This window comes from Gallus gallus, chromosome 2 (genome assembly GCF_016699485.2).
Source record: "Gallus gallus isolate bGalGal1 chromosome 2, bGalGal1.mat.broiler.GRCg7b, whole genome shotgun sequence".
NCBI classification, from domain to species: Eukaryota; Metazoa; Chordata; class Aves; order Galliformes; family Phasianidae; genus Gallus; species Gallus gallus.
Window position 1 is genome coordinate 28,626,279 of NC_052533.1, and position 22,288 is coordinate 28,648,566.

Sequence of the window (22,288 nt, forward strand, 5' to 3'; positions counted from 1 at the left end):
CATGACAATTCACTTAGAACATTTCAGATTTCTTTTCCAGTTTTTCAGAATTTCAGAACATTTGCTCACAGTGCCTATCCTGGAGAGTGGTAGACTTTGATGCTCTTTTCAGGATTCCCGTGGTGGATACCTGCTTCATCAAAGTCCTGCAGAAAAATCTAAGAAATTGGACATGCTCAAGTACAGAGTTAACCGGATGGAAGTTGATACCTCCATAGGAAGTGGGTAGTACTGGTCATTTCAAAAATTAAGAGAACTGAACGTTAAGTCCTGTATCTGTGTCTTAACCACAAGGCTGAGAAGTCGCCTGCTCTGGTGGTTAAAGCTGGCATATCTATGCTGTTGACAACAAAAGCCTCATTGTGTAAAAATAAAAGCAGGTAAGAAAAGACCTGATCTAGGAGCTGAAGTACACTGTGAGAGAGATACAATTGTTGGTTAGGATTAAGTATGCATTTATTTTAGTCCATTCCTGAATACAAGCAAAATCAGTACTGGAAGAAGGGGCTACAGCCCCAACATTTTGCAGTACCTATATCTAAAATAAGCATTTGAGTTAGATGGAATAATTTCCATCATTGTTGGTTTCTTAACAACTATGCTATCTAAAGTATTAAACAACTGTTATAAATACATATGTGTATAAATAAACATATATTTATATAAAGTAGAGATTTTTTTTCACAAGTATCACCTGCTAAACCATTAAAGTTCTCCTGGTTTATTCAGTGAAAAATCTAGCTCCTTTGGGCTTTATATTACTACATGTACTCCATATTTTTTTGATAAAACACTTGCTAGAAATTTGTGGTTTGCTTTTACTTCTAAACTATATTATTAGTTACTTGTACTACTTGGTGATGCTTCATTTTGGCTGTCAGATTGCTGCATCACTTACTTCTGTGGTTAATTTTTACTAAAAGAAACCATCAATTGCTCCCCAAAGTTGTTTAAATTCATATACCTGAATTATCAAGAAATACAGTCCAAATATCACAGAATTTCCCAAATTTTCTCTCTTCAAATGCTGTGTCCTGCAGTTCCTTTCATGCTGTTCCAAGAAAGTGACTCGAGAGTCTTTATTAATCATGAAATATGCTAATTTAGTGACTGAACTAAAAATGTGTTTTTCTCTTCTCCCCATAGCTTGAAGGAAATATCCCTGCCAAGTCACTATCTCTAACACTGATCTTGTACTAGTAGTGTACATGTAACCTGTTCATGACTGAATCTTTAAAGCCTGGCCAAATGGTGTTTTTTACATGTCAGTGTCGATCTAATTACATTTTCAATAGACTGCATCTTTAATTGCATGAATAATTGTGGTAATTTAAGATTAAATACTGATTTCATTAAAAATGAGGACAAAATCTCTTTCTGTCTGTAGACTGGATAGCATTTTGCCCTGTTCAGGCATAAGTTTATTGCTGGCATATGGCATATTTTAGAATTATTATTTTTATGTGCTGTAATAATCTGAACTGGAAATAACAGTAATAACCTACACTGGAAGTAACCTGTTTTTGTGAGTTTGATGGATAGGTTATTCCACTGTCAGGAATTAAGCAGAAATATTGCAGTGTTAGCTTCAGATACATTCTCCTGGTATCATCAAGGGCATGTCAGGAGAAAAAAACTGTGTTTGTATAGAGATGGTAAGTGGAGCAGTTCATACTCTTAGTTATGTTGTGCCCTCTGGCAAGCCTGCCAGGAGAGTGCTGTGCTTGTTTTGTGATGAGAAACCTCCTCCACATTCCAGCCTGAGCATATCTATTGTTTTCAGACGCAAACAGATGTGTTCCTTACCTAAGGGAAGCTCTCAAAAATATGGAAGTAAAACAGAAGAAACTGATGTGAAACCACAACAGTATTTGACCTGTCTGTATGCATTAATAATCCCAACTTTAGCTGAAGGCAGAAGTCTGTTATATTCAGTTTTATTTATTTACTTAGTTTCTGCCCTACAGTGCATAAAAACAATGGAGGGTATGAGTATTACTAACGTCATGCTTTTAATTTAAATTAGCATTTTGTTAAATGTGTATGTGTTTATTATATCATTCCTAATAGTTAAAGGCCAGATAGTTCAGATTTGTGGAGCTGGTGGAAGAAGGGTAAACATTTATATTCTTTATTCTGACAAACCACCTTGTATTTCACAGGCCAAAATCACAAAACTTCTGTTGAACAAACTATATATCCATAATAGCTCTTCCTAATAATTCTCATATAGTGAATGAATTTTATTTTGGTACATCTCTGCTGGAGGATAACAAAGCATTCATTTGTCAACTCTTGAAGGTTTTTTTTTTTTGTTTGAGATTTTTAATTCTGTAACTTCTCTCTCTGCAATGCGCTGACCTGTCTTTTCTAACCTTCAGACCGATGCCTGTAGGATGCTCAGACACTTGTTAGACTTCGGATGTGTGTGGGAGGTGAAGCGACAGCCCACAAATGGGTCAGGGCTGCAGCTTCTTCATGAAGGCAAACGTGTAGAAGCTCGTGGGTGTGCACCTTATCTCATCTATGTCTCAGCTACAGCATAGACTGTATGAAGAAATAATTAAGTGCTAATATTGAGTACCTAATACTCGTATTCAGAAAAAGTAGCATGCGTTGGAGGACAGCAGGATGAGGGTGTGAGCAAAGAGAGAAAGGAAGTGTTCAGCACAGTGTAAGTGCAGAGATAGTGAAGAATTGTTGAGATGAGGTGCGGTAAGCCAACACCTCATCTGCAGTACCTCATCTGTACAGCAGCACGTCACAGTATGACACTGTCTGACCAGCAGCTCTCCAGCACACCGCTCTGTGCTCCTGCTGATGCTGCCTTTGGTATCTGTGTTGTGCCAGAGTATATACAGATGTCCTGGGTTAGAGAACTCTCCACGAGGTTACTTTCATCCCACAACAATTTGCAAAATTAGAAGCTAGGATGCCACAAACCTTATTTAAGAACAAAGATGTCTCAGTTATAGAAGTATATTCTTGCAAATAAGAATTTCTGAAATGAAAGTTTTCATGGGGTGAGATTTAGTGACTTTCATGCTGATATTCAAAACTGACAGGCCTCCATGGAAAACTGTCATGAATTTCTTCTAGATTTTCTAAAAGATTTTGACTTCAGAAAAGAAGCCTGTGATCGAAAAAATATTATTGAGACAGCCATTAGCTTGATGTCTCCAATAATACAGACCCATTTTTCAAAAGCAACATTTCAAAATGAAAGTAACTCCTCAGTGCATTCTCTGCATGCTGATTGACATTTGTCAGAGAATCATGGAATCTCTTAGCTTAAAGATCATCTAGTTCCAATCCCTACTTAGGCCATCCACCAGGTCAGGATTCCTAGGGCCCCATCCAACCCAGCCTTGAATGCCTCCAAGAATTAAGTAGGCTCTTGTTAACACTCTCCTTGACTTCGCTATGGACATCTCTTTCTGTTTCTAACCTGTGGCCAGGCCCTGCACTATAGCACTATCAGTAGTGAGGTTTTGCAGGGAAATATCTCTAGACTCCCATCACTGGAGAGTGTCTACCTAATGAAAAAAAAAAAAAAAAAAAAAAAAAAGGGCATAAAATCAGAAGATTATCATGCTGGAATTTACCTCCAGAAGCACAGAAAAAGCCAAATCTGGAAAATTTCATGTTCATCCTTTTCTACAGGAATGACCAAAGCCAACTGTTTGACCAGCTGTGCATGTCCTCTCTTGCTTAAACAAGCATTTTTATTCAGAACTACAGATTTATGTGACAAAATATGATGCCATCTTCTTGTTATAGGCAGTCAACGACAGCAGCACCATTCAAGAGCGATGGTAAATATTACTGGTTTAGTTCTTTCTAATTATGCTTTCCAAATGATACTAAGAAATGTTCAAGTAGAGGCTTAAACTACTGTGGAGGAGATCCCATACGCAAAACCCTCCAAGGTACTTCTGATGCAGAGGTTTTGTCCAAAGGAAGGGCCTTCACAGAAGAATGTACCACTTTTTCACTTTGCCTAAGCCTTGATAGTAGAGATTTAATGTGCCATTGGCTCCATTATTTCATACTGCATAAATTGTGTGTATTGTACAAAACTATATAAATACCCAGATATACTTTATTTATTTATTTTTAAATTTAAGGCTATCAAATAGACTAGAAGCTGCTGTGTTTCCTCAGTTCTGAAATGATAAAACTGTAGTGCTCCAAGGAGAAAAGGACAAGAATTTAAAAAACGGTATGGCAAAAATAATGGAAACATTCAAAGAAATGCATGCTTAGAATATGAGAATTGTCTTTGTTCTTAAATAATCTCAATTCCAAATAATTCAGTTTTAACATTAAAGTGCAAGAAATATCTCAGATTTTAAAAAGTCAATGAGAAATAGTTTGAAATGTGGTTAAGTATAAACTAGAACTATCTGCAACAAAATGATAATTACTGGTTCAAGACTCTTTTACTCAGAGGTAGAAGAATTTAATCAGCCTCATTGAGAAGTAAACTATAAAGTTTATATTTTTCACAAAGCAAACAAAATTTCCTGTAGAAATTCTCAAGAATTATAATTATCATTAAGACAACTATCTTTGTTCTATCATGATTGACTGCTATCTTTGTTCTCTGTTTGTCATTTCTGAATGTGCAGCATTTTTAAACCTGGGTTTTCATGCTACTGCAGTGTGATTCATATCTTGTGGCTAAAATGATTGGCTTTTGTTTCCAAAATTTCTGCTGTGAGAAGATGTCTGTTGAAATGAAGATAGTTTGTGGTATGTGGATGAAATATGTAAATTATAACCTCCTCCAGTAAGAGTAGAACATCACAAGACATATGACAACATTATTCACACAGTTGCAGTAGAGTAGACACATCACCCACTGTATATGAGGAAACATTTTTTCTACTTAGAAAAAAAGCTTTCATGTGGTGCTTGCATGTGATGATGATGTGCATAATGTCCAGGTTTTAGATATACATGTTACTCTTGTTGCAGGTTAAATTGTCATTTGAAATGATATAATCACAACTACTCTTTCTCCATAAAATCTAATCATTTCTATTGCATAGAACAAAGACTCCTTTCTATAGCAAGAAACACTTGTTCAATGCGAAATCCAGCTTTAGGTCATAAGAGCAGAGGGTTTTTCGTATTCAAATGCAGTTTATTGGGCTGTAATGGGAACTGTATGACATGTTAGAACAGGAGTACACATGCACAGGAGCTACCTCCTGCTGGTGGCATCTCCCATGCTTTGAACAGCATTTATGTAGCTAGACTATAAATCCATATTTTTGCATCCCTGTGCTTCTCTATCCTCTTTCTCAACTGAGGACAACTTCCAGAAAGAGCAGATCTCCATCCTTGCTGCTACCTGCTCCATGATGTCCACCAAATAGCTGCCTTGTCCTCCTCACTCCTTGATAGCTTGGGGGATTCTATTGGATTCTCACCAAATTGGATCCTTACCTCATATGTTTCTAACCCTAAAGCAGCCCAGTCCTGCAGTGGTGCCCAGAATGAGTACTGCAGGAATCTACAGGTTGCCTAAAAGGACACCCACGCTGTGGGAGGTGCACAGCTGTTTCTCATGTTGCGTATGTCTAAAATTTGTTTTGTTTGCTACTGATACAATACCAGCCTTCCTGTAGAAATGGTGTTCGCACTACAGAGGGGATTCAGATGGGCTTCCTGGAATCTGTGGCTGAGACAATTCTGCCATTTTGTTTTGTGACATGGAAGGAAACATCCACAAAGTTCTGGTGTGAAGATTTTTGCATGAAATACTATTATGTTGCTACACACAGGCAAACCTTTCACTTGTGATGATTGTGTAATTCGGGCTGCCTTAACTGGACTACCGTACACTTTTATCTCCTCAGTAACTTAAAAATGTTTGTGTTTAATGCAAGTAGAGGTTATAAAAGTACTAATACTCTTCTATCATCTTTAGCAATTGCATCAGAAAGCTGTTTTTTTTTTTTTATAAAAAAAACCAAACCTTTCATTTATCGTCATGGGCTCCTCAAACAGCTGCTATTACTTTCTCAGTTAAGGGCTGTGCCAGGCTTTTGGATGAATCAGAAACACCATCAAAATGCTTTTATTTTCTAATTCAGTCCTGATTTTTTGTTGCCAGAAAAATTTTGCCTGGCAATTGCTACCCCATAAGAAATAGGTTATATTTCAGTCCTGCTTCCATCACATAAACAACGCGCTGACAGAATGAGAGAGAAAATAATCCCTCCAAGGTTTTTTAGCTGTCACGTCACCAGGCAAATGTGGAAGAACAGGGAAGAATGAGCTTCCTTTTCACTCACAAAAATTGCAGGCAGATCACCGTGTAGGAGCTTGTACTACTCCTCTCTGCATAACACCTGTTTTATTGAAAAAGAGAAGCCCCCAACTTCACTACTGTCAAGGCTCCACTGCAGGGATGTACTACCACCTACTTGAAAGCCTGTCTGCAGCTGTGCTGAAGAGGGTTCTCAACTTGAGCAAAGAGAAAACTGGAAGCTCCTTACAGAATACCCACATAGTTATAATACTTCATACCAAAAGATTATTTCTTCTGTGTCCACATATGGTGTTTAGTGACATACATTGTTCCCTCTCTCTTATTGGGTGGTTTATTTAAATAGCACAGATAAAAGCCAGTAGCTCGGCTGTCATGTGAAAGGGTAAAAAGCATAATTAATTGCTTTAGGATTATCGTTTGTTCCAGTGAAACCTGACTGTTGTGGTTTTGATATATTTAGCTGCATTGGGGAAAGCACCGTGTGCCCAGACAGATGATGACGGGAAGGAGGGCTCTGCTTCACTGCACTGCTTATGGTTGGCAAAAACATTACAAAGTTTTCTGGTATCATTTGCCTTTGTTGGCTTTAGGCTATTTAAACTGTATTAAGTAATTATTTTACTCAGTTAATCAGAAGTCTTACAAAGAATGAGAAATTTGTTTCTTGCAAAGTGAAAGTGAAAAAAAAAAAAAAGAGTGGGGAAAAGCTATGATTTGTATTTACAGACCATTATCTTCCTGCCACAAATTCTTCATTTGAAAACTAGCTGGCAGATGTTTACCCATTTCCTAACCATCTCTAAAGGTAAAATCTCTGCAGCCTTAATCAAAGATAAAAGATGAACTGTCTACAGCACATTGTGGTAGTCTAAGTCAGTAATAGTAAGCACCATATAAATCAAGTCTTCAGCAATGCCTGTGTATTTTCTAAGGCTAAACAACATGAAGGCAAACCTCTATGAAAACTCTTTCAGTTTTAACTGGCTCCCTTCATGTTCCTCACATGATCTCTCCTGAGCGAATACTCAGACGGAAATAATGTGTTAGCTCCTAGCTACATTTCGCTATTAATAGCATTCCTCAGTAGTCACTGAGGCTAGCACCTCATCTGCTTTGCTAGTTATCCCAAGTGCTGCACTGCCATTGTCTAGGAGAGACAGACTCACAGCTCCTCTTAGCGAAAACTTACACTTTTTTTCACATGAAAAGAGAGAAAAATGGAGTGTTAACTTGTCCACGGGAAACCTCAGCTTTGTTTCTTAATTATAAAAATTTAAGAGCAAGCTACACTGTAGATTTTAGAGAATAAGAGACGTAATATAGATGCCTACATATCCCCGTTGATTTTTAGAACTCTGATGTGAAAAAGTATTTCCACAGTTAAATAGTTAATATGACAGATGTCTTATGTCCTCCTAGACTGTTTTTTTTTTTTTTTTTGGCTACTTCCTACTACTGAAAAGCAGAAATGTACATTCTGTTTAGTAAGCAGCGTGCTATTTAGACTGATGTATTCAGCTGCGATCCTAGGAAACACTATTTCATCCTCGGTTAAAATTTTCCCCAGGGTTGTGACATGATTTTCTTTAACTATTTTTCTTTGGATTCCTTTCTTTTCTTTTGCTGTTTGGAATGGAGCTCACACAGTTTGTAGGAGTATAACATGTGTTTTCCTGATATTAGCCAGTACTACTAGAACACTTGATTTGAGATGCTTGAGATCAGCTGTGGGGTGAAATGGGTGTTTCCCTGTCCTCTGGCATTCCAGCAATCTGATTCAAACTACAGTCATATATGCCTGTTACCTCAGTAGGATTGCTTTGCATGGAAGTGATCAGAGGCTCTCAAGAGGGAACCTCCCTTGGAAAGACAGCTGATGATCTGATAAGCATAACATACACCACTCTGTCTTTACATGAACTTATGTCATTGGTGGCACTTCGGTGGCGTGTTTCCTTGGCTGTCTCACTAGATCTATAGGCACATGACTACTAACAGTCTTTGATTATTCAATCTTAAAAGATATCTGAAAAAAAAATCTTGGTAGACGTGGGGGAAGTTACTGAGGAAAATGATTCATTTTGATGCTCAGTGTGGGTGTGTGAGTCTATGGATTTAAAAAGCCACAAGAGTACAGAAAGATGTAGTGGGAGGAGAAATTGCACTGAAGACTTTGTCATCTTCAGAAGCAACGGGTGTAGTTTCAGATCTCTATTTGGCTGTATCAGTGAGAAATTGGTATTAGAACGAAAACATGATTTTTCAGTCATGGTTGGATTTCCATCATTTTATCTGATTAACAAATATAGTAACTTCTTGTCTATCAAGCAGTTGAACGTCTCTGTGGTCTAAATGTCAAGAAATGGCAGAAGTATCACTCAGAACTTCAAAGCTGATATGCCTGAATATTCATGCTTCCAGTAACAGTATATTGGATGTGTAATTAGACAAACAAAGGGATCAGGAGAGTAAGCCTTAAAACACTGCTAGGTTGCTTTGGTCTAAAATGCATCCAGGCAAATGAACATTGTGTTGTGTAAAAGGAAAGGGTGCAGTAAGGGGTATCAGATAACTTTTTAGAAATAATCTTTCCGTTCCCAAAGAAAAGGTCCCTGAAAGACAGAGATAATTAAAGTATCGGTACCCAGCTGGAGAATGGGAGGCATTACCTGGCAGTCAAATAACATCTTCTGACCTGGATATAGAATTATCAGTTATTGGACTCTGATTCAGGGAAATCATCCAGCTAAGTCTGGGAGCAGGAGAGAGCTGGGAAAGTTGATATGTGGGAGCTAATAGCAGATAAACTAATTCATTTGTTTTCCTAATAGCGGAAAGGAGTACGGAAGGACAAGGCTATAAACCTGGCACTGCAGGCAGTTGGACAGCATCCCTGCTTTTTTTTTCCTATCATTGAGCACAACTGGACACCAAGAAGAAATCCTTAAAAAGGATAAAGAGCCCTAAGCTGGCAGTTCTGGGAAGTGTAGGGAGATGGGTAATGGCACGTTTCAGGGCCTGTGCCCTGCCATGGGAAGACGGTGCTCAGGGTGAGCTCTGCCTTTATCAGTGTCAGCAGACTTCAGCATCCTCCTTAGGGTTATGAGGAAGCTGGTTATTTATCAAACCACAGCTGAGGTTTCTATTTTTTACATTTATCTTAAAAAAAAAACACACACACCAAAAAAAAAAAAAAAAACCAAAAAAAAAAAACCAACCCAAAACAAAAAACCTGTGAAAAATCTACAGAGGATGCCACATTAAATGCCAACACCAAAATACGTTTTGCTGAAGAATATCAGAATTCAGTGGTAGTGATGACTGAAAAAACTAATTTTTCAGCTCACTGTATGTCCACTGAAATATACATTTTAAACAAAGAAAAAAGAACCAAGCCAAGTACATGCGTTTTCGTTTTGTTTGCGTGTTTTTATGTTTTTAGCCACAACTTTAAAGAAGGAAACTTCAGAAACAAATGCTGCTCGTTCTTGCTAAGTCTGGCTAAACTAGGACGGGTTTGATCTATTCCCGATCTCTAGCTCTGTCAAGAGATGAGCAAGGAATCCCGTCGGAGCTGGAGGCGGGCTCTTTACAGAACGAGCTCTGCATTTCTCCGTCACGAAGCACGCAGTCCCCAGCAGAGGGAGCTTGCCGGGGTGCCCGGGGAGAGGAACCGGGCCTCTGTGCTTCAGAGGGTTCTGGCGACGAGAAACACAAGCAGCAGCTGAAGGAGTTTCTCTTTTTTAGGCACAGCCTCTGAACTTCACCAGCGACCACAGTGGCTGTTGGTGCAGGCTAACTTTTGACACTGATAAAGTAGCAGCTAGCCTCACTCCTGGCTTTCATGCTCCAGCATTCCAAAGTAATATGATTTCTTTGCCATCAATACACGCTTACAATTTCAGAGGTAGCTTGGAAGCTCTTCAGCTTGTAAAGAAGCTGCAGATTTGGAGACTGGCTGAAGAAGACAGTCTCCCTCCCCCTTGCCTTCTATTTTGTGTTTTGTATATGTGAAGTTCATGACTACGTATAGTCTGACAGAAGAGAAATATCACCTCCTCTTTTTCTCAGCAGAAGGAACAGGTCTTTAAAACCTATTCAGCAGCAAAATGCAGGGCAGTGTTCAGGTGCTGATGTTCTGTATCTGCTGCTAAAGGTGGTAGAAGTGTCACTGAGAAGCTCACCCAACAAAAAATGACTGATTGATAGTTTGCTTAAAAGGCAGCTAAATCAGAGACTGAGCTGAAGAAATAACTGAAAGGCAAGAGGGTAGAGAGCCATAGGCTAAAATTGCCCTGCAGACTCATTTCATAGAACCATAGAATCCTTAGAGTTGGACGGGACCTTTAAAGGTCATCTAGTCTAACACTTCTGCAATGAACAGAGACACCTACAGCTAGATCAGGTTGCTCAGAGCCTGGTCCAGCCTGACACTGAATATCTCCAAGGACGGGGGACTTTCACCACATCTCAGTGCCTCACCATCCTCACTGTAAAATAATTTTACCTTGTGTCCAGTATAAATCTCCCCCTTTAAGTTTGAAACTATTTCCCCTTATCCTATCACCTCACACCCTGCTAAAGTGTCTGTCCCCTTCTTTCTTGTAGGTCCCCTTTAGGTCTCACTGGAGCCTTCTCTTTTCTAGACCAAACAGCTCCAGCTCTCTCAGTCTGTTCTCGTAGGACAGATGTTCCATCTCTTGGGTCACTTCTGTGGTCCTCTTCTGAACACACTCCAACAGGTCTATGTGTCTCCTGTTCTGAGGATTCCACATCTGGACACACTACTCCAGGTGAGATTTCATCAGTGCAGAGTAGAGGAACACAGTCACCTCCCTTGCCCTGCTGGCCATTTTTTTCTTGATGTAGCCCAGAATATGGTTGGCTTTCTTGGCTGTGTGGGCACATTGCTGGCTCATGTCCAGCTGCCATCCATCAGTAACCTCAAATCTTTACCAGCAGGGCTGCGTTCTATCCTTTCCTCCCACAGCTTGTATTGATAGTGGGGGTTGCCTTGATCCAGGTGCAAGACCTTCCACTTGGCTTGTTAAACATCATGTGGTTCTCCTGGGCCAACTGCTCAAGCCTGTCTAGGTCCTCCTGGATGGCATCCCGTCCCTTGGGCATGTTGACCACACCGCACAGCTTGGTGTCATCCACCAACTTGCCAAGGATACACTTGATCCCATTATCAATGTCATCGATGAAGATACTGAAGAGTGTCTGTTCCAACACTGACCCCCGAGGAACATCATTCGTCACAGACCTCTATCTAGACATTGAGCCATCAACCATCACAGTCTGGGTTTGATCCTGCAGCCAGTTCTTTGTCCATTTAACAGTCCTCCTGTCAAATCTATATCTTTCCAATTTGGAGAGAAGGATATTGTGGGGTACCTTATTAAAGGCCTTACAGAAGTCCATGTAGATGACATGAGTTGCTCTTCATCTTTGTGGGTTGTAGTTGTATGCATCTCTACAGTGGAGGGAAAAAAGAAACCCAAAAATCTGTGGCAACAGGATTTACAAAAGGAAATTGCAGACCGAGTCCAGTGCCCCAGGTCAAAGGTTCTCCAGCAGAGATTTAGAAGCTCAAAATTAATAGCGGGTCAGGCTCTCTAAATTTTCTGTGCCTGTAATTAAGGAAAACATAAGGCCATGTTTTCAATTTACAATTTGTTCTTTGCTGTTTGGCATTGCTGATGATACTTAAGTAATGGTTCTTAGAATAATTTGCTCATCATGCTCAGATCCGGCTCAAGACTTCTTTTGTATTTGTATACATTCAGAGTCACCCATGTCTAGAGTTCGTTAATTAGAGCTTTTGAATCTGTCCTCATCAGCATTGCAAAAATACTTTTATTTAAAGTAACAGTAGAAGATAATAAACAAAGAGGAAAATAACCAAACAAAACTGTCTTTAAACTGATCCACATCATGTTATATTGGATACCCCATCAAAATAAAAAAACACTTAGAAAAGAGTGATTCTTTTACAGCAGTGAAAACCAAATGCATTCAAGTTCTTATACGAAAGATTAATCAAATTGTATCATGTTGCTGTCTTAATCTCATTAGGATTTAAAGAACATGAGTTTATTCACAGCCTTCTGTCATCTCACACAAGACAAAGCCCTACATTAAAGCAGTATGCAGAGTCTCTTTAATACTGTGGATCTCAATTCTGTGTTTTTCACTTGCACTGAAAATAACTCGTGTTTTGAACTGACAGATTTTCGTATTTCTAGCAAATTAAAAATATCTTTTTTTCTACTTGTCACTAGCTAACACTATATTAACAATCTCAGTTCTTGTCTTTGCTAAGATGGACACATTCTTAGTTTATTTCCACACTAGCGTTTTGGAAAACAGTACTTAGTTCTATTCAATCCTTTTTTTTCTAGTGATGCCTCTTTTGTGGTTCACAATTTTCCCAGGAGCCTCATAATTTAGTTTTTCCATATTGTTATCAACACAGTCCTCAGAAGGCTTGAATTTAAGCCACTTGTTTCCAGAGTGTTTGAAATCTTTGCCCACAGTATCATTCCATGCCATACAGAACAGCTATTCACCAGATGCCAGATGTATAAAACACTCTTCAGTTGGCTTCTTTCCTCAGGATTACTAATTTCTATGCCAAACTAATTTTTAATTTTTGGACTCCATCGCTGCTGATTGTGCTGTTTCCTCAGGGCAGTTGTTACTGGAAATAATCCCAGATGTCAGTGAGTACTGTCACAAAACTTTCAATAAAGGCTTGATGTATTCTTTCTCGTCTACATTTCCCAGAACTTTTAAGGGTGAGCAGTCAAACCTCAGTGCAAGTAGGTAACAGCGAGACCCAGGACTTGCTGCAGAGCTGAGGCATTTCTTTTGTAATCTATTACAGTTACAACTGTTGGCTTTAGATCTAAAATACCATTCTTTCAGCATTCTCTTTCCAGTCATTAGTTAAGTGTATATAACCGTGTAGGAATATTCTTTGGGGACTCATTTGTTTGCCTACTCTATTAGGCTTCTTGGCATGTTTTCTTGGAGGGAAAAATGCATAAAACTGCATTATAGTTGCATAGCTGCTCCGTAGCTGAGGTGTCCACAGCTGACAGTGTGATGGCTATAGCAAGTTTTGTGAGTTAAAGGACTGCAGTGTGTAAAGATGGAATTGCTTAATGTAAAATGTTACACTAAATCCAACCTAGAAGATAAGCTGCATAGTGCAGAAAGAGATGTCAGTATTGTTATCCTATTTTTGTATGTATATACTACAGTACTGCCTTTGATTATATGATCACATGCTCTCTTATTTCACTCTACTGTCAATAACTACATAAGGAGGAAGACTTATGGTATCTCAGGATACTGTATGTACTAGAAGTTTGAGTTTCTTACTTTAGAGTAAGCTAAATTTCATTATATTTTTGTAGATAATAATGATGATGGGAGAAGTGTCTTTGGTAGTTCACAGAAATACATTCAAGCAGCATGCTAATACCAGTTACACATTTTTCTAGGATTCTTCTTCTCTCCCATTCCCAAGGCCTATCAGAAACCTCGTGTTCTAACTGCCTCATATCCTACAGCAGATGTTTTGCTGATCCTTTTCTCAGAGAAAGACGAGAACATAAAAGCAACTCCCCCCCCCAGAGCACAGTCTGATCCCCTTAAGGGCTTACTTACTTTAAGCCTCCCATCTGAAGGATTTCATGGGAAAGCACCTGAGCAGACAGCATACCTCTGTGCTGGAAGTAGCTTTCTCTGCAGAGGTGCTGGTCACAGCATGGTGCTACACAGTCTGCCACATTTCTTGCTGTTCCAACCAGGAACCATACAGAAGCACCAGGTAAAGGCCAGAATGCCATCTTTGACAATATTCACACACCTTAGGAGCCCCATAGCAATTTACATGCAAACCTGCATTGGGCAAATAATTGAATAATCCCTAAAATTGGAATCAAAGCACAGTTACCAAATACAAACATTACTCATTTTCCTTTCTGCATTTTGAATCCTACTACTGGAGATATTCTTTCTGTATTAAATAAACTTCAGACTATCTCAGATACCTTTGTTTTTATCCATTAAAACCTCTCTATTCACTATACTATACCCTAGAGCAGGGTTGGATTCTCTAATCTATAAACATTTCCATTTTCCAACTCCTTTGTGCAAATAGTTTCTTTAGGTTATATGCAAGCTATTCTGCTTTGGAGCCTGGCTTCCTAGGTGCTAATGGAAAAGGCCACAGCCCTTAAATTTTCTTGCTGCAAGCACTGTGAGATTAACTGCATCCAATCTTTCTGGGCACAGATGAGGAGGAAGAGAACTCGGCTTCCTCTTTGCATTGTTTCTTATCAAAAGAGAGAAGATTTGGGTGGTGGTTAAAGAAATAATGTCTGTTTTGCACATTCACTGGTATGACAGATGAGCTAAATGACCAACTAAGCAAGATAACACATCCTCTTGAGAAACGCCTGAGAATCTCCTGAAATCAATCCTTGTTTAGAAAAGTATAGGTCTAAATGTTGGTGGATTTCTTTAATTTCTTACTTAGTTATTTTTTCCAAAGGCAAATTAGCATACAATCAGATTTCCTGAGTGAAGGGACTCCAGAAAGGCAAAAAGGTTATTATTTTAGATTCCTAGAACTAGAATAACATTAAAAATAGATAGTCCTTAGTCATCATTTTTTGTTTGTTTGTTTGTTTGTTTGTTTGTTTTGCAAATCAACTTCTTTTGAGCCAGTGTTCAGGTCACGGTCAGTAGGCTTGCAGGGATTTTCACACCTGGGTTTGAATGAGAGCAGGTGCTGAGTCTCTGAACAGCAAGATTGGATCTTAGTCTTTCTTCTTTTCCTATCTTTCTGAATAGCAGTTTCCTTTTCCTGCACTAAATTGTAGGGCTTTTCTGTGAACTAATTAACACTTAAGGTAGGATGGAAATATTTTCTAGGCTAGGAAAAGACTATGACTGAAGCTCTTTATTTTGTACACCAGTCATAGATATTTGTTGAATTTCTCCTGATACCAGCTGACTGGAATATCTTAATTATTGTTATCTTTATTCTTATGGTAAACCAAAAAGGGAAGTAAACCTGAACCGAGCCTTGCCAGTGCTGCCAGTGTTTCAGTATGTATTCTATGTGAAAAAAGACAAGGAAGTTCTGAGAATAAAGAAGTCTGGCAAGGTCCAGGAAACATTTTACCTCACTATTCTTCCTCTTTCTTTAATCTTTGCTTGGTTTCCCTTGTTTCTGTGCAAATAGTAAAATGAACAAATGTACCATGTTGAATGATGGGATGACTATTTATAGTCACCCTCTTATTTTTTCCGCTCTCCATTGCGAAGTCAAACAGTTAAGAGGGCTGAAAACAATTAGCAGCACTTGGCATAAGTCTGACACTATAATCTCTTTGGATGAAATACAGAAGTATGATAGATGCTAAAATGGGGCAGGCAAAATTCTCATTTTGAAGAAGAGGTAATTCCCCGGCGTTGGCGGAAGCTTTTGCTTCTTTTGTTTTAATCCTCAAGAAACACCCATGTGTTTACCCTTACAACCTTGTATCAGCCTTAAGACTATTGTTTCATGCCTTTGTTTAATATCTTCTCAGTTGTTGAAACTTAAAAAGGACAGATCTCTCTGCTTCTGTCTGGAATAATCTTTAAGCTGTTTCACCTGGGTGTTAGACTTTGTGGCCAGTTGCTGCAAAGGCAGTGAAAGGAGGGACAAGTGGTGTCTCATTTGAAGACAGGAAGTGGTTGAACTTGGTCTCACCATCTATTCAACTCAAGACGTCTGCACGAGTTTCTTCTCTTGTGAACTGTGGGGCTCCAGAAGTTTTCCCAAATCTGGAGGCACTATGAGTCAGATATATTTTGCAAATATCAGTTCATCAAGCTGTATAACCGTAAAACCATACACATAGGTTTCACTTTTCTGCAGAATTCACACACAAAAAACCCCTGCACAATTACATCATGACACAATGCTGAAATGTTCACGTCTGTTTAAAACTCTACTGCTGTTATTGCACACGACAAAGGAGGCTGTTTGCTTGTGTGTTGTGTTTGTGTTGTTAAAAAAAAAAAAAAAAAGGAAAAAAGGAAGAAAAAAGAAAAAGAAGAAAAGAAAAAGAACAGAAGGAAATGCAGCAAATACCGAAGGTGCACTGGAATAAAAAACAATACGCCTTCAGTTCTAAAAACCCAAAGTACGATGGCTAGTGTAGGCAGCAGATTTTGTTACTGTACTGCTGGAACCAACAATTGGAAAGGAGATGAGACCCTAATATAAGTAAATGTAAAAGAACATTTAGGAAAAGAAGTAGAGATTTGAAAGGCATTGTGAATGTATTTGAACCCATTTAATACTTTAATATAAAAAAATAGATAAGTAATTTAACCACTGATATTAGTGCAAATATTGATCCTTATGTTTCGACAATGTTTTAAAATATATTCAGGCATATAATTTTTTTTTTCCTAATTAAAGCCTGATTGCTTTTTTATGTGAGATTTTTCAATACATTCAGAAGTTGTCTTGAGTTTAAAAAGATAAAAATACCTACTGATACTTTGACATGAGCTGTCTTTCCCCACCCCCAGGAAGCATTATTACTTACATTGATTTTTTTGGCAGATGGGAAAAGAGAAATGAGTTGGTTTGGTTTTTGTTTGTTTGTTTGTTTGTTTGTTTTTTTTGCTTGCTTTCATTTGTAAAAATATTTTTTTATTTGCAAATCATTTATAACTTATTTCAACTCAAATTGTTTGAAACTGCGTCTGTGCATTTAATGTGTGGAATATAATACCTGGAATGCCATGCTGTGAATTCTTGCAAATGGAAAAATTGTATCTATGCTTTGCATATATATTCTTAGTGCCTAGAATATATTTTAGTGCCTTTTAGACAAATAGCTTTGTGTCATGCCATGTGCTGACATCTTTGAAATCCACTTAAAGTAGTTTATATCTTTGTCTACTTTGGGGTATTTTCACATGGTGGTTTCTGTGATTATGCATTTCTCTTCACATGCACAGGACTATACAGCTGTTAGGTTTAGCACTGCTATATAAAGCATTAAGCTTATTAAATTATGCTGAGGCAATTTGATTAGATGTGTCCAAATGAAGACACAATTATAATAAGCTAGATGTGGGTAGTGATTATTGTTAAAGATAATATATCATAATTAAAGAAAATACTGGTTTAACTGTTTTCAGTAAATCTATTTTCCCTTTTGTTTGGCCTATTTGCTATTGTAGTGTAATGTTTGGCTTCCAGATAATTCAAGGCATGTACATTTATTCAGCTTTTTAATCTTATTTCAATATGTATTATATGACTTTATGTTCATAGTGTGTATTAGAAATTCTGGATTTATTGCTTTGCTTTCAAAATCTTAAATTATATTCATCTCAAAGTTTGTGACAGAGTCATGAATGGAAGCTGGTTTGTATTTCACTAGCATTATGTTTTACTTGAAGCACATGGAAAACCTAAGTGCCTCCTGGTGGTCTGTTAAATACTGGAGAAGAGAAAGGATGACTGAAGCAGTGAGGGAACAGAAACAGAATTGCCTTCAGAAACAGACGTGGTGAGGTCTCATGGGCAGACTTCACAGTATGGATATTTCAGCGTACTGAATAGTATCTGATGAACATCTTCATCTCAGCGCAATTTGGCATATTTATCCCCTTGTACATTTTAATTCCTCTTAAGGAGAATGATCCTATCAACATAAAGAGGTCATAAGGACTGTTGCACGATCAGATTAACCTCTCTTCTATTCTATTGTCTCCAATCCTTAGGTAAGTTTTGCTGAATTTTGGAAAGTTTCTGTTCTGTTTTCTGGCTACACTTTCCATTTTATTGCCATCATTCTCTCTCCCTCTCTCTCTCTCTTACTATTTATTGCTTTACTTATATTACAAGGCTTGCTCCAGAAATAATGCCTCCTATTGTATTGTGTTGGCCCACAACATCAGAGGCAGATGTTGGTGGTACGCTAGTAGAGGCTGAACCTTCCTATATTGCGTTAAATTTTGTTGCTGTGTGACAGATTACAGCAGAGGGGCAGTCTGACAGAATGGTGTCTGACATGGAAGAGCGTATGAAGCAAAGGTGTGGAACTGAATTCCTCCATGCAAAAAAGTGGCACCCACTGACATTCATAGATGCCTGCTGAGTGGTTATGGAGACTAAACAGTGGATGTGAACACAGTGAGGCAGCGCGTGGTGCATTTCAGAGACAGTGACAGCGGGTCACCTCTACCGGTACAGATTTGCTATGAGTGTGGCATGCAGGCTCTTGCTTATTGCTGGCAAAAAGGCATAATCAGTGGTGACTATGTTGAAAAACAATGTTGTAGCTGAGAATTTGCCCTATCTAGTAGTGCTACTGTGCTCTTTGTTGTATTTTCCAGGGACATAAATAGGAGGCATTACTTTTGGAGCAAAATATGTAGTATATATTGGCTCATTTGTACTAGACTGATTCTATGAAGATTATGTGTCTATACTAGATTTTAGGACTGTTTTTCTCTTTTTCTTTTAGTGATTTTTTTACTACAACTCTCTAGTTCTATAGTACATATTACATGGGCTTACGCTATAATAATAATAATAATGCAATAATTTTTCACAAACTGAGACAAAACAAATCCCTTAATGATGGGGCTGTTTGCAGTATTTATGCTAAAATCTCAGAGCCACCTTGAAGTTCACCTAAAGCCTATGGATATATGGATTTATGAAGCTCAGCTCACTTCTATAAAATTTTTGAAATGTTTGCAAAAATGGCTGATGAGAAGGATGTGGATTTCCTACTGCCATGTAAAGTTCCTCATGACATTTCCTAAAATCCCACGCTTTCTCACAGCCTTTGTTTTTTTCCTCCTGGGGTGCATGAAAAGGAGTGGACAGCAGGTCAAGGGAGGTTCTCCTCCCCCTCTACTCTGACCTGGTGAGACCACATCTGGAGTACTGTGTCCAGTTCTGGGCTTCTCAGATCAAGAAAGACAGGGGACTTCGAGAGAGCCCAGTGGAGGGCCACAAAGATGATTAAGGACCCGGAGCATCTCCCTTATGAGAAAAGGCTGAGAGACCTGGCGCTCTTCAGCCTGGAGAAGACTGGGAATGGATCTTATCAGTGACTACAAATAACTACAGGGCAGGAGCCAATTGTTTGGGCCCAGCCTCTTTGTAGCAGCACGCAGTGACAGGACAAGGGGCAATGGGCACAAACTGGACACAGAAAGTTACATAAGAAGATGAGAAAAAATGTTTTTTTCTTTCAGAGTGATAGAGCCCTGGAACAAGCTGCCCAGAGAGTCTGTGGGGTCTCCTTCTCTGGAGGTATTCAAAATTTGCCTGGACACTTTCCTGTTCAAAGTAGGAAAGTAGGGAGACCACTTTAGCAGGGGGTTGGACTAGATTATCTCCAGAGGTCCCTTCCAACCCCTGTGATGCTGTGATTTTGTGATTTTGCCTAGAAAGGGTGTGTACAGGTTGTTTACTCTTTAGAAACAATTTATTAGTTACTTAAATTAGTATTATTATCTACATACTTGCTTGCAGCAAAACCACATAAGAGCAGTAATTCTTCAAAAAAAAAAAAAAAAAAAAAAATTCCCCGGGAGCTCTTCTCATGGTTTCCATTGTTATCCACCCAGCAACAATAGCTCTTCAGGAGCAACTTGGCACCCAGGCATCAGTAAGTTGTTATTGAGTTTTGCTGGGTTTTTACCACCTGAATTACATGTTAATTGTGCTATTTGTATTTGTAATGTGGCATTTTAATATACTTAACATATTCAGTGTTTTCCAGATTTCAAGCTGGATGTTCAATTTAATTCTGACTCTTCAACATGACTTCTCACAATAATTCAAATCTATTTATTAATTACTATACAGAATATAAACTGATGCATATTTACTTCAGCTTGATAGCTTCAAATGAAATAGGTCATACGTGGAAAGTATGTCTGAGCATGTGTGCAAAATCTTAGCCTGTATTGTGCTGGATTTATTATGCAAGACACTATACAAACCAATAGCAAAAGGCAAATCTGCATCTATTTTGAACAGCTGGATATATGTAGTTAATTTTTGATGCACATGAGCTTCACTTATTTCAGTATATCCTCTAAGCAGTAATCCCGACCTTATTTCAAATTGCGGTTTTTAAAAGTGGTTGCTCCAGAGGTTGGAAACCTCAGCCTATGTTAAGGATTTATCTTATGGAAAAGGAATTTGAGAAAAGGAAGTGTTGGTTTTTTTGGCAAGGCTGAATCATTGCTGTTTCTGCTCAAATCAAATCAATAATTTTTCCAGTTTCCCCCTGTGCTCCCCCCACAGCTTTAGGTACTTTTAATTTTTCACTCTAGAAATACAAACATTTGAGTCTGTATTGTAAGGACAGCTTTCAACTTGCAAACCACACCTGTAATTTCCATTGCATTTCTGATTCACTATTGCTGGTGTCTTCCAGTTTCAGTCTGTTTACTTACACAGTGGGAGTCGCAGTAAGAAAAAGCAAGTAAGCAATGTCATAAGAACTGTCCAAAAAGGAAAATATTCATTTTAGTAGCATCTAATAGTGCTTTCCGTGTGTTAGCTTCAGATACCTCACATTTTCATTCAAAATACAGTTTATTTTTGTAAGAAAGCCATTAGAGATGGTATTTCTACTACAATATTTTTGCTTGTTTTGCTCTTATTCCTTGTTTTTCTCATGTCTTCAAAACATCTATATTTGTGTATGGCTTCATGAATGTTTCTTTGTGCAGAATACAGCTGCAGAAGAAACAAAACATTCTGATGAAGGATGAGGTAGGTACTGTCAATGACTAACGAACTTTGCTTTGTATTGCTGCCTACCCATTCAAAAGCTAAGTATTAGATAAATGAAAGTAGTAAAGGAAGAGATTAAAAAAAAAAAAAGAAGAAAAAGAAAAGATTTAAAGGTAAAATAATGGTAGTGGTGTAACCTGCATGTACTTCTTCAAAGCTATAGGCAAAATGCTTGAATACTGGGTGTACTGGGATAGCAGTGCTTGGGAGGAAAACAACATAGAAAAGTTGGTAAGTCTAGGATCAAAAGACACTGAAAATCTCAAGAATCTTTCAGACAGGATGAGGTTTGTAAAGAAAGGAGAAGCCACCAAAAATGTGCCAAATATATCTGCTTAAAATAACATGACTGTTGTTTTCTTTTCAGTAGCTGGATTTGCTCACAAAGGGGAAATTTCAAAGATGTGGCTGAACTCCTATATGAAGAATATTTTTCTTTTTCTTATTTTCTTTTTTTTAAATCTTATCCTAAGTGCTTTTTGCCTTGCGTGAAGTGATATATGTTACTCTGATTTTAAAGCCTTCTGTCAGGGCAAACATGCCATGACAAGTTCCTACAAGGAAAGTCCTGTAGGGTCCAAATCCCAGCTGAAATTCCTGAGTGAACCATGCTTACTGTTTGAGACGGTTACCTGATTACTGGTCTGAGTGACTGGCTTGCAGAATACTGACTTGAAAGGCATAAAAGCCTGAGGATCAGTACATCTGGCAGTACAGGTGGCTTCTCATCAAGCCAATGAGCACCACTGTGTGTTTTTTTTTTCTGAAATCCTATCATCAGGACTTAGAAAAATATGATGAAATTGCAGAAATGTTTATAATTAGTTAGCTTTTGCCAACCTGATGTTTAGAAATCTCTCTTCTTGGTTGCATTTAGACTATAGTGATGAAGTAGTCTGCAATTAACCCTGCAGTTTGACTACCCTGATGCACAAAGCACACTGACTTTCCTTCCTTTTGGTGCTTTTCTCTTCCAGCAGAGGCAGGAATATAGGAAATGAGGGAAAAGGAAGAAAGAAAACCACACTCAACTGAAGCTCATTTCATCCCACTGAAGAATGCAGCCAGCATGTGCTCCCAAACTTGGCAGCTAACAGACCTGCAGTTTGGGTGAGCCATTAATTTTAACAGAAGCCATTGCAAAGCAGTAT

At 38.4% G+C, this 22,288-nt stretch overlaps 1 protein-coding gene across 18 annotated transcripts in view; it reads left to right on the top strand.

The window, feature by feature from the left end:
• Positions 1-22,288, top strand: part of AHR1A (aryl hydrocarbon receptor 1 alpha) — a 250,483-nt gene that overhangs the window by 154,559 nt on the left and 73,636 nt on the right. For 5 of the 18 annotated variants that reach the window (XM_046917049.1, XM_046917058.1, XM_046917054.1 and 2 more), the window contains 3 exons: positions 41-18,094; positions 21,074-21,116; positions 22,115-22,247. In XM_046917049.1, the coding sequence (XP_046773005.1) occupies positions 22,135-22,247 (113 nt within the window). In that variant the 5' untranslated portion in view covers positions 41-18,094; positions 21,074-21,116; positions 22,115-22,134. Of the gene's footprint in view, positions 1-40; positions 18,095-19,582; positions 21,117-22,114; positions 22,248-22,288 lie in introns of all 18 variants that reach the window. The other 13 variants (XM_046917072.1, XM_046917081.1, XM_040674084.2 and 10 more) reach the window with 7 other exon arrangements.